The 13,179-nt window shown below is 42.8% G+C and overlaps 1 protein-coding gene across 1 annotated transcript in view; it reads left to right on the forward strand.

The window, feature by feature from the left end:
* UNC5D (unc-5 netrin receptor D) overlaps positions 1–13,179 on the forward strand; it is a 258,784-nt gene that overhangs the window by 156,641 nt on the left and 88,964 nt on the right. The window contains exon 8 of the mRNA XM_068531991.1: positions 8,383–8,415. Coding sequence (XP_068388092.1) covers positions 8,383–8,415 — 33 coding nt within the window. The remainder of the gene's footprint in view (positions 1–8,382; positions 8,416–13,179) is intronic.

A 13,179-nucleotide genomic window follows, 5' to 3' on the forward strand; every position in this document is an offset into this window, starting at 1 on the left:
GTCTTAGTTCAGTTGTTTTGTTACTAGCGTGTGACCTTGACAGATCTCCCACCATCCCTTTGCCTTCTGTCCATAACTATCAAACGGCGGGGGCAGGAGACGGGGTGCTGGGTGATCTATGATTTTAAATCTTAAATGTGGCTTTCATATACAGGTGCATATATATCTGTATGTATATAAATTTCATATTTTATACATCTATACATATAAGATTTAGTGATACCTCTGGCATGTCAGTGCTGTCAGATATTTGTTTTTTAGACACCTTTGAGGAGATATTCTAGTTCAGTCACACCTAAAATTAACCGTTTGGATGATGAATATGCAGGGTGATACGGGGACATCTTTTAGATCTGAAACAAAGGTAACCCCATCCCCTACCCAGCAAAGCCGGTTGCCAACCAGCCCTAAGAACTGAGTCATCAAAGCAGGGCCTCTAGCATCTGCTCCATTCCCTTCATTGAGAAGCTACAATGTCCTAGGAATTCATACAGAATTTAGGAAATTTAGGGACCCTGACTTTGTAATGCTTGTGATTGAAAGTACATACAAGGCTGAGTAGCACTCATCTGTTCAACAAATATTTATTGAGTACCTACCATATTCCACTTACTGTTCCAGGCACTGAGAGTAGATGAAAAACACAGATATAGACTCTACATGCCTGAGGCCTGAGGAAGCTTAGAATAAATCTACAAGTCAAAGATTCACAATTCACAGTTTCTTTTGCAGCATTTTTTTTTTTTTTTTTTTTTTTGGTAAGACAGGACTGATGGCCTGTGTATATCAGTTGCTAAGTATTTCTGTAGCAGTCAGTGAATAGTCATCATAACAAACACCCTCCCCAGCCTCACCACCACCACCCCCAATCCATTCCCTACCCAGACCTCCCTGTGACCCAGCAACTAAAGGGACCGCCCTGGACACAGCAGAAACTTACCATGACCCTATGTCAGGGCTGGTCCTTACACTGACAGGATGCTTCTAAACTATTTTTAAATAATTTGAATATCACTCCTCCCTTAAGGTAAGGGAAGTGATCATGATGACGTTTATCAATAGATTATTCCCTTAAGCTTGAATTATAGACTCTGAACATTTATGGTTAGTTTTGAGTGACTGTGTATGTCTGTATACACATACATATATTTTTCTGTTGTGGATGGAAGGGAGGGAATCAAAGCAAAGCAATTTACAGGATAGAAGGACTTTAATATGCATCTTCCCTCGGAGCAGAATTGGAAACATTGCATTTTATCACTTTGAGGCCAATTGCCGACAAGAAAGTCTTTGCAGACAGATGCTTAAACATCTTTGCTGTAACCCCAAAGCATGCTGTACCCTGTATATCCATCCTAAAAACAAATTAACCCACAGTGAATCAGTGGGAATGGACAAAGGTGGTAAGAAATCTAGACATTGAAATGATTTAGTTCAAAAATGAAATATGCAAATGCTCCTTGGGAGTATGGTCATTATGGATACTTATTCGTCTGAGTTTAGGAAGTACAAAAGACATTCCTATACGAGACGTCAAATTTGAAAGAAGGAAGAGGGAAGACGACATCATCTCATGCACACAAATTGTGTGATTTGGCTGAGGGGCAATTGTGGAAGGTCTTTGTCATCAGAAGTCATATCCATGAGCTGTCTCTTGTAGTACCCATCTGATTTCCCCTAATTAATATGATGGGATCTTGAACAGGTCTTTGGTAGAAAATATTAATAGAGCTGATCTTCATTTACTGATGTACATCTCAGATCTTACGGGTTTTTATTCAGGTGGGGGGTTTTGCCATTCAGTCCTGGAATTTCTCTAATTACCCAGATATCTCTGAGGAAACCAGTGATTCCTCTAACAGATGTAGCCAACTGGAAAACCCTGGGAGGACTCTCTCAAAACCTCCTATTTTCTGTACTTGTCCTGCATGGATGGATGTCCTCAGAGTGCATTTTTTAAATTTTTATTTTATATTGGAGTAGAGTTGATTAACAATGTTGTGATAGTTTCAGGTGTACAGCAAAGTGATTCAGTTATACATATACATGTATCTATTCTTTTTCAAATTCTTTTCCCATGGGGACGGATAAATTGGGAGTTTGGGATTGACATATACACACCACTATATTTAAAATGGGTAGCCAACGAGAACCTACTGTATAGCACAGGGAACTCTGCTCAGAGTGAATTTTAAAAGGGGCAGTAGATCTTATGATGGTCTATACAGGCTGGGAAGCGGGGAGAGGAAGCAAGAATTGAATTAACTCGGTAACGTGGGGGTAAATACGGTCTCTGAAGAGTCATTTCTGAGCAGGATCCTTTAAAAAAAAAAAAAAAAAAAAAGAACCCAAAAGAAAAACGCAATGCAGAAATTAACAACTGAAAAGCGTAAAAAACGAGAGATGCGCTGTGTTTTATGCTCTTGTGATTTTGCTGTGTTTTCCATCGCCGGAAGAATTTCATGGTTTTTACAAGAGCTGGTGGTTGTGTTCCTGCATGTCCTACAGCCTTAGTGAGCTCTCGCCATCCACAGGAGAACAGAATAGAATCCCTGCTTGTCATCTTCAGTGTCTGCCTGACACGTTCAATCACGGTGGTGTTGCCAATGAAAGCAGACCTCGTGTTTATCTAATTATCTGCCAGTGCTAATGCAAAGCAGATCCACCAGATCCTGGGATTTCCTGCAGCTTTGGAGAGCATTCAGAGGGCGTAACACTGCTTCTTAATTATTTCTGGTTATGGGGGAAGAGGGAAAGCATGAGTAAATGAAACACACTGATAATCAATAACTTCAGCTTTTTTTCTCCCAATCAGTAAATAATCAAGCAAATAGCTTTTCATTTCACTTCTCCCGCCACTGTTTTTCTCGCCATGGTCCTCTGTTGCAGTGCCAATTATTTGTGAGCTCATCATTTAAATATGATTTTCATGTTAGGAACCCATAACTAGTGGTGATGACAATCAAATGAACACTTACTAAGTAATATATTTTGAAAAAAATTGCATAGTATTTTAGTGAGTATAAGTAAGATAAACTGTCTAGAGAAGGGAGAGGTTTCTTCGAACAGAGTAGGAATCACCAAAGATTTCATGAAGGAATCAGAAATTGATCTAGGCATTGGAGAGAGGACAATTTTCTATAGGAGGCTTGGAGTGGGGAGGGTGTCCTTGGAGAGGCAACAGCTTGGGCAAAAGCACTGAGAGTTCATGGACTGACCGGACGAGAATATGGATTTTTTGTTGAGGTGCAGCGGGAACTGAGTCACATTTGGTGTGGTGGGACCAGTTAATAGAAGACCATAAAGGTAGACAGAGAAATTGGCCATGACGTAGAGGCTGTGGAATCATGGTAGATCCCTACGTAATGATGCTAGAGAATTCTTCCAGCAAACAAGGAACTAGCCAGAGAGAATGGGCAGAGAAGACTGAGTCTGCCACACACTTCAGAATCAGCTCCTAAATAATTTGTGATTACAAAGACTGTGGAGGGTAAATTAAAATAAAACTGAACTCAAGACATATCTTTGGCGGGGGGGGGGGGGGGGCGGTGAAAAAGGTTCCAAAGCATATGATCTATGAAGAAGGAAATAATGAAAATGGTCTTTGGAGATGAAAACATGGGACGTGTCTGGTTTAGTGAAAAGAATGGCGATGATGAACTCTAATGACATGTGTCAACTGTTGCCCGGAAGGAGAGAGCTGTCCCGGCTACTGTCCCGGTGGATATTTAGTCCACACGGAGTGGCTTGATGCCTGCGTCTCAAGAAACGTATATGTGTGGTATCCAAAACCCATAGAAGCCGATTTCAAATAATCACAAGGCACAGGTTTTGAGGGCAGCCCCTTGCCCGGTCTGTGGGTTGGAGATGGAATCCATCCATCCACGTGTGTCATCTTGCAACGTTTCTGTACTGTAGTGGTCAGCACGTTCGCCTTACACATGTGTCACCTCTCCTTAGTCCGGCTCGCTCAGATCCGTGGGATGTGGGCTGCGTGCAGCTGGCCACATTTGTTCCCTGGCAGAGAAAGGATAAGGCTGGTTGTGGGTGGGTGGGTGGGAAGGTAGGAATGCAGCCATAAATAGTTTCTAAGAACAATGGAAATGCTTTGGGAGCATCCCATATAAAAAGGAAGCCAGAATTTAAAGAAAGGTGGAAAAGAAATGAATCACCACCAAAAATAAAAAGGTAGATTGTCCTCTCTCTCTCTCCCTCCCTCCCCCCCTCCCTCCCTCTCTCTCTCTCTCCCTCCCTCCCCCCCTCCCTCCCTCCCTCCCTCCCTCTCTCTCTCTCTCTCTCTCTCTCTCTCTCTCTCTCTCTCTCTTCTCTTCCCTTGCCTCATATATAAATATATATACCTCTGTGGACACACTCACCACGCGCACGGCAGACACAAAGCAATATTTGCAATACAGTGCTAAGAGACAAAAGCAGATTGCCGAACAATATATAAAAGACAATTCCATGTTTTTGTAGGTGAAAATGATTAATTACTGTCAATTTCATGTAGTAGTTTCCTGCTAATATATGTATAAGCATATATGTGTGCATGTAATCGTATATATATATAAAATCACAGGGGAAAAAAGCCTAGACTTGTATATATAACTTAACATAATAGTGGTTATCTCTTGGTGGTGGAATTATGGGGGGGTTTTTTTTGCACTTATCTGTATTTTTTTGATATGATAAGTGTAAATAATAAAAATGATTTTTAAAAGAAAACACAATTTAAAACACTATGAAAAATCAAATTGAAAAAACACTTGCACACCTTTAGCCTGTAAATACACAAAATCGCTATAGGACTGAGTTATAATTACCGTCAATTTCCATTTACCCAGAAGGTACCTCTTGGTGTATAAGTTAAACCCTGGGAAAGCTGTTGTGATTCTCCCAGACTACAGCTCAGCTGCCACTGGCTCAGAATTACATTTCTCTGCCTGCAAGACCCTTCTGGGCCCTTCCGTACACTCCAGAGACCCCAAAGCCTCTTGGGAGGCAGAGAGGAACTGGAGTTGAGTACACAGAGCCCCAGATTTGTTGCTAGGAAGTGGTGGTGTCCTGAGTAATCACAAAAACACAAACCCCAATTAGGAGTTCTTGGAGAGGGGCCTAAGCATGGGTATTTTTTTTTAAAAAAAAGCTCCCCAGGTAATTTTAATATGCAGCCCATGTGAAGAACCATGGCCCTAATGGATTAATTTACTAAGGGGCCATTTGAACGTGGCCTTGGAGAGAGGTGAAATTAAAACAGAGAGGATTTGGCTGACCAAGGCCCGTGGCTGCATGGCCCTGAGCCTTGTGAGAAGACGATTATGCAAACAGAACAAAAGAACATGAACTGTGGGTGGGCCATTCCTGCAAAACATAGCGAGGTTGGTGGTAGCCCTCTCCTGAGCTCATGGTAGAACAATCTCTAATCAGACATTTCAAGTTGGGAAAGATGGTCTATGAGAGCAGCTTGCTGACAAGATACTGGTATTTCACAAAATACAGCAGAACCCAATGTTGATGCCGATGCCAGGGGACTAAAGCTCTTTTGGGCACCAGAGACTTCCAGCCTTTTCCATGAGAAGATGCAGGCTAAAACACGTGCTGGATCTCAGCATAACACACGCGATGGTAGGGGAGCGGCTCTTTGAATAATTTTGACTCTGCTTTCAGAATTCATTTCAGGTGGATTTCTGTGGAATGTCTTTGGTAGTTATTCTAAAGATTTATAGGAGTGAAAGCAGGGGAGCCCAGGGGTCTTCTGGTCCCTGCCCTTCTTTTTACATGGCAGGAAAGGGAAGTTTCGACTTGCCCTTGGTGTCAGCAAGCAGAGGACAGGACTAGGTACATGTTTCTTAACTCCCGTTCAAGGACCCCTGAAATTCACTAGAATTCCTGATTTGGAGCTGTGCCTTGTCTCCACGCAGTGGGACATGAGTCATTTTTGTCCTCTGAACAAGTATGATGATCATATTCATAACATGTTCAAGTTTTGATTCATCAGCTGCTATTTATTGATGGCTGAACATGTGCTAGCCCGATGCTGCATGACTTCATGGTTATCATGTTTAACCCCTGGGACCAAGCTTCAAGGACATTTTTATTCCCATTCTACTGTGGGGAACACTGAGGTCACAGAGATAGATGAAGACAATCCAAGATTTAAATCCATTTCTGATCCTGAGAGTCTGCACTAATCCGCTGGCAGTAATGACGACACTAGAGCTGGGTGTCATCAGGTCAGAGCAGAGGATGTCCTCCTCTGCTGCTCTGTGCGTCCATGTGGCCCCCGCCCTCTATCTGGGGACCTTAGCCCTGGGATTTTCAGCCCCATTCCCTCTTTCTTTTTTTCAGAGCTGTACCGGGTAGAACTCTGCTACCCCAGTTTTTTCACATCTTGGCTATATTCAATTTATTTTTCGGAGGAGTAGTTATACATCTCACCTGTTTTTAATGGAGTTTCATTTTGCTACCTGGCATAATCTTCGTTCCTGTGGTTTAGAAAGAAGAAAATACTGTTAAGCTCAGCCAGAGTTCTAAACAGATGTTCTGCATGTCTCTTTGTGTCGTCCTAGCAATGCATCACTTTCAGATGTCTTAGCCTTGGCCTGCCAGCATGGCTCTGCCCATGCCAAATGCTTATAGCATGCAATAAGCAAAAACTGAAGTCAGGTTAAAACCACCAAAGTCGTTTTGTTCTAGTTCTTGAGTGCATTAGCATCTGGACTTTGGGCAGTACCACCTGCTCTAAGGAAACTAGTGTGGCATTGAATCTGTGCAGTAAGGGAAATGCAAGGTTTTGGTTTTAAGAAACCTGACTGTGTAAGAATCTGAATATGATCATATCAACTTGAACAAATTATTATATTTTACGAGGATTTCTTTTTTAAAGAAAGATTTGTCAGATATTACCCTTTGCCTGTTAACTTCCCCTTATTGTAAGAAAACGATGGTGGCCCCTTTGCAAAAGTGTGATTTACACACAACTTTTATATAAGCTGCTTCCATCACAAATCAGATGGCAAAACACACAAGAGTTGTATCTAAAGCACACGGCAAGGGTTTTCCGTCAAAATCAGTATTAAATGCAGGAGTGGGTTAGGGTAAGAGATATTCCGTGAAGGATTTGGAACCTAGCTGTGTCTGTCTGCCTGGGAGGGGTTACGGTGCAGTCAGCCAGATAATATTTATGAAGTTCTCAAATGTGTACTGTGCGAGATTTGACTCAGTTAAAAACATAATCCAAAATGACAGTGTCTCACCCTGCTTGGCTCGCCTTCAGGCAAAGAGAGGATGGAGGCTACACAAGGTGACTTTTCAAGGTCCCCTGCCTTATGGGAGTCTGTGAATGCTTAGCAACAGCCCCGGGTCTTGTAGTCTGACTGTGTTCCATCTACACTCTAAGAAGCCGCGAATGAGAGGGATGACACACCCTGCAAATCCTCTGGAACTTGACATGGTGTCAGACCTGGTCTTCCCAGGTTTCTGCATGGTGGTGGAGTTGTGTTGGCCTGGGATGGGACCAGGGGCAGGAGGAATGGTTAGTGGAGGGACTGTAGTGTAAGACAAAGCAAGCCATAGGCACCACGTCTCCAAGTGATTTGCAAGATGCTTGCAAAATATTTGGTGATGGAAGATGGCAGGGGGTGGTGGATGAACCGCCAGCCATGAAGAGAATGGATAAGAATGTCTAACTTGCTTTAGAAAAGACCGAGTGTCTTTTCTCTGTATCCATCTCATCTGACCGCTGCCCTGCTCAATAGCATGATTAAAAAGGACACCTTTCCATTAAGAGAGATCATCCACATTTTAACAGATGAGCAAGATCTGAAACAAAAAAGTGTGATTTCTTAAAAATAAACCTTCAACACGCTCACAATACCGTAGCACCTATACCCAACGAGAACGGAAAAAAAAGCAGAGTTTGGAACATTTTATCCAGACCATGATAACTGCAAACCAATGCAGGATCCCTTTAAATATTTATTCATGGTTCGTTTTTCTATCATCATATATAGTGAAATAGCATCCCTTACCTGAGCAGTCTTCTGGCGGTATATAAAAAAGGGACAGGCGGCAAGCTCACTGCTCGCATCATGCGGATAAGAATCTAACAAATGCAAGAGAAAGAAACTCTAGTAAGCCTGAGGGATTTTTTGTGGTTTTTTTTGAAGGAATGAAGCAGTCATCCTAGAAAAATATTGCAAAAGAGAAAAATTTTAAAAATTAGAATGAAAAGGATAAATATGAATAACATAATCCGTATTGTCTACAGAAAGAGAGAAAATGTTTCCTTTATAGAGGTAGACGTAAAGGGATATACGAAATATATCTGCTCCGTGTAAATTATTAAATGCAACTTTCTTTTTTTCTCTTTCTTTCTTTTAGATAAAAAACCTCTTCATGAAATAAAACCCCAAAGTAAGTTATTTTTCCTCTTGTGAATATCATTTATTCTCATATTTGCTGCTTTACTGTGGTATTTGTTTAGGAGCCAAACAGAATTGAAGTTTCTTCGAAAGATCCAGGGCTTTTGGGGGGCTTCTTCTCATTGGGTTTGGAGTCACTATATCAGAGGTTTAAATGGAACAGAAATATGCACACCCCCTCCCCCCATTCAGAGTAAAAGTAACTTTCTCCTCTTGATTCCGCCGGCCAAGAGCAGTCCATTTATCTGCAGATGTCATCTAGGACTCTTATTTCTGAGGAGATTTATCTCATTAAAATTAATAACTATTTGTCAGTACAGGCTTTCATGAGAGCAGCCTTGGGCAATAGCCTGATTACAAGACTCTCCACCTAGGAGGGGGCAGGGGGCGCCTAAGAGAAGAACCCTGAAATCCATGGCAACTGGGTAGACTAAGAACCGGTATTCCACAGTGAAAAGGCCAGGAATTGAACCTGGTGGGTGGGTGCTGGCTCGAGGTCTCTGTCCACTGGCTTGCTTCCTCGAGAGGCCATTGCATTCTCTCCATCTTATGCATCCAGTAGATTTGGGGGACAGAGCACAGCTTGAATGATTGGCAGCTCGGCATTCAACCCCAGGGTGCTCAGCCCTGGCTGAAATTGAGGGCCACCTGGAGGCCATTTATAATTCCCAATTCCCAGGCTGTACCCCAGTGAAATCAAAATGGGAAGAGGGGATTTAGAACACAGGAATCCCTAGTATTAAAAGCTCCTCAGGTGATTTCAATGTGCAGCTTGGATTGAGAACTATTTTTCTTAGAAAAATAGTTCTCGAAACTTAGATAAGCGACCACATGCATCAGAATCTTGGGTTATGGTGGGAGCTTGTTAAATATGCCCCCCCTCAGAATAGAACAAATTAATTTGAACACCCAGTGCAGGGGCAGCTCTTGAGAATCTACATTTTAATATGTTCCCCCAATGATTCTCAGAAATATGTAAAGTATACTAGGGCATCATATAGACGTCAGAGTCCATATAGAAGGGCATCAGCATTGCAGCTCTTAGCAATGGTAGAAAAAGACATCTCCCTAGCCAGTTTGGTTTGTAAAGCTTGTGAAAGACGTTCTTGACCAGTATCTCCTATTTTGATCGAAAATGAATGGCTTTTGATCTTTTAAATCCTAGGGTATTAAAATTCAAATAGCATGGGAGAGTTAACAGCTTCGATTAGCCACCTTCTTTGCAAGAATTAAGACCCTGTGAAGATAGACAGAAATCGGTGCCTTGGGATGGGGGTCAGGTGACATGAGAGAAAGATACAGTAAAGCTGTGATGTTCATACTTCAGATGTTGCTTCAGGCAGGCTTGAGATAGAAAGATGCCATGACTTCTGGAGCCTGATAACTTTACAGAACAACAAAAACAAACCTTCTTGTTTTCCCTGCTGTCTGCTGCCCATAAAGTCGTTATTGGGACTTAGGCAGCGGCCCTCCGGAGCCGTGCATGCTGGATTTGGAACTCATGGGAAGACTGAAGGTGGGGAAGCCTGATTGGGGGGTGTGCGCGCGCGCACGCATGTGAGGGTGGAGGAGAAAAGGGGGCACTGAGTGTTCGGCTTGTGTCTGGGCCAAGGCCTCAGAGGGACTGCTGGAGTAAGTGGTCCCCCAGGGCTTCCTGGTCACAGAGCCCTCACCATCCACTGGCCCCTGTGTGCAGCCCAAGCAAGATTAGGGGTATCCATGTGGCGGCCAATGGGAGAGTTCCTCAGAAATGCATGTGTGTTTTTTGAAAATTTAATTTCACGCTTAGTTTGTGAGTCCTGTGCCATTCTAATTTGGGTACAAATTTGGGTACATTCCAGCCATAAGCCCCACAGTAGCTAGTTCTGGTCCTCGGGGACTCTTGAAGGAGGTTTTGCTTGGGGTTCTCACTCCTCTACACCATGCTTAATTGCTGGATACTGCCACGGAACCGCTTAAACTGTTTTAATTTGTGATTTCCTAAAAATAAAACCTTAACAGAATCAATGTGATTGCGAAAGGCTCCCAGAGGCATCGGATCCGGGTTCTGGAGGCTGCACGGTTAGGAGTGCATTATATGAAGGCGGGCTGCGGTTGTTCGTTGAAAGAGAGGGGCTTCGCTGAAGATTCCATGAATCATGACTGATGCAAAATCAAAGTCAATTATGAAGATAATTGAGAAACAACCTGTTCCTATATATAGCCGTGCACATGATCCTCTGCCAGGCTGGTTGGATGGAAAGCATCCCTCGGAGCCTCCCGGGCAGATCCGTGTGAGACGGGCTGAGGATCCGGCTTTGAGTTGCGGGGAGGTGTGAAAAGAAAGTGAAGTCTTAAGATGCCTGTTGGCAAATCTTAATGACAAACGGGGGGAAGTATGTGCACAGCATCGCTCCTGAAAGCACTTATTGTAAATGAGATAATTTAATCAATTACGTTTCCTAATGTACTAAACCGAATGTTTCATTTTCTGCTTCTGCGCATCTTAAATTATCTTCAGGTGTTTTAGGAGATTTAATCATAGTTAATAGAAACTTCATTACCATCAAATGTGCTTTCAATAAATGTTGTGTAACAATGTCAGGAAGTGCAGTAAAATATAGGAGGTTCTGAATGGCAAACACGTACGCCCAGAGTCAGGCTGAAAGATGGATGGTCCATGTGCAGACAGACTCCTGGAGGCTTGGGGATGAGGCTTTCTGAGGGGCTGTGAGCCCCCAAGGAGCGACTGCTTCAGTAAGTTCACCTTAGGGATGAAAAGGATTCGGCTTCCCCCTAGAAAATAACTCAGAACATATTCTTCCTCCATCTCCTTTCCACGTAGTTGTTTTGTGACTAGTAGAAACGCACGCTACTCACGAATCCCATTAATCGTTCTAGAGTCAGTTGCCTCCAGGACTTCGCCAGTTGAACGTCTCCCAGTAACCTGAATCTCAGCTTTTTCAAAATTGAATGTGTCCTTTTCTGTCCCTGTTTTTAACCCAGGCCTCTTCCCATCTTCTCTAGTTCAGTGAATACTATGCCTTTAACTCAGCTGGGTGCCACACTTGGACAGCCTCCTAGACCCCTGTCTTTTTCCTCTCCCTTCTCCAGCTCAGTACCCAATGAATCACTACCATCTAACCATTCTGCCACCTACATAGATCAAGTTCACTGACTCTCTCCATTTTCCCTCTTGCGTATCCACCCCTCCATTCATTCAGCAGCTATTCATCAAGTGCTTCCCATGGGCTGGGACATGTTCTAGGTGGTGGAGAATTAACACTTGAGCCAGACAGATACAGTTTCTGCTCCCACAAAGCTTACAGTGAGGGGAGATGGAAAAAACAAACCAGAAAATAAGAGTGCTCAGTGCTGTGGAGGTGGTGACGTGTTGTGCAGAGAAATAAAGCAGGATGAGGGGCTCAGGCGGGGATGGAGGGAGTGTTGCTTTTTTGTATAAGGTGTTCAGAGAAGGTCTCTGTAATAAAATCACATTTAAGAAGAGACCTGAAAAAAAAACAAGGACAAACATTCTAGGTATCTGAGAGGAAAACATTCCAGGCCAAGGGAACAGCAGGATGCCAAGGCTGTGTGGTGGGAGCTTGTTGTGTCCGAGGAACAATTTAGGGCAGGTATCTGGAGCAGAGCGGCAAAGGGAAGAGTCGTAATAGCTCAGGTCAAAGAAGTGGGGCACAGGGAAGAACTGCCAAGTGTATCATAGGCCATTGTAACGACTTTGACCTTTCATGTGAGCGAGATGGAAAGCCATTGAGGGTGTTTATTCATAGTGATATGACCTAATATTTTCAAGGATAAACTCTACCTGCTGTGTTGAGTGTAAACATACAGGGAACCAGAGCAGAAGCAAGAAAATCTGTCACAATGATCTATTGTAACAATAATCTATTAGAATAATCTAGGCTGTTACAATACCCACGCTATTATAATAACCTAGATTCAAGATGACTGTGGCTTGGGCCAGACAGAATGCATTGGAAATTGTAGAAACGGGCCATAATCCGTTATGGATATCTTTTGAAGGCAGAGTCAAAAGGATTTGCTGATGGATTGGATATAGAGTTTGAGAGAAGGAAAAGCATTAGGGATGATTCCAGAATTTGGGCTATGCAACTAGAAGGATGGACTTCGCATTACCGATCTGGGGAAAACTTGGTTTAGCACATCTGGAGGGAGACTCAAGAGTTCAGTGTTATAAATGCTAGATTTGAGATACTTCTTAAACATCTAAATGGAGAGGTTAAACAGGCAGCTGAATATATGAGTCTGGAGGTCAGAGGAGAGTCCTGGCTGGTGACATAAATCTGGGGTTTGTCACTGTCCAGATGATATTTAAAGCCATTAGGTTGAGTGAGATCACCGGATAATGAGTGTGAATAGAGAAGGTATCTGAGGACTCAGCGCTGGAGGACATCAACATTTAGATGTAGAGAAGGTCAGAAGTCACTGCAGAGGAGACAGAAAAGTAACAGCCAGTTGTAGTAAGAGAAAAACCAAGTGAAAAGAAAAGGGTGTCCCAGACAAAAATGTTTTACAGTTCAGGCCATCTTTCTTCCTAACCAGGATTTCTACCATTGCTTCCTATATCCAATCTTGGCTGACATCAATTTTTCTGACCTTTTGAAAACATCAGTTCTGGTCACGTGACCTCTGTGTTTAAACCTTTTCATTAGCTGACCATTATTTTTAAGATAAAGTCCAAAGTACTTAATGTTTGTGATCCGGTCTCAGATGGCTTTTCTTAAGCGTATCAGCT

Source organism: Eschrichtius robustus, chromosome 21, assembly GCF_028021215.1.
Source record: "Eschrichtius robustus isolate mEscRob2 chromosome 21, mEscRob2.pri, whole genome shotgun sequence".
NCBI lineage: Eukaryota > Metazoa > Chordata > Mammalia > Artiodactyla > Eschrichtiidae > Eschrichtius > Eschrichtius robustus.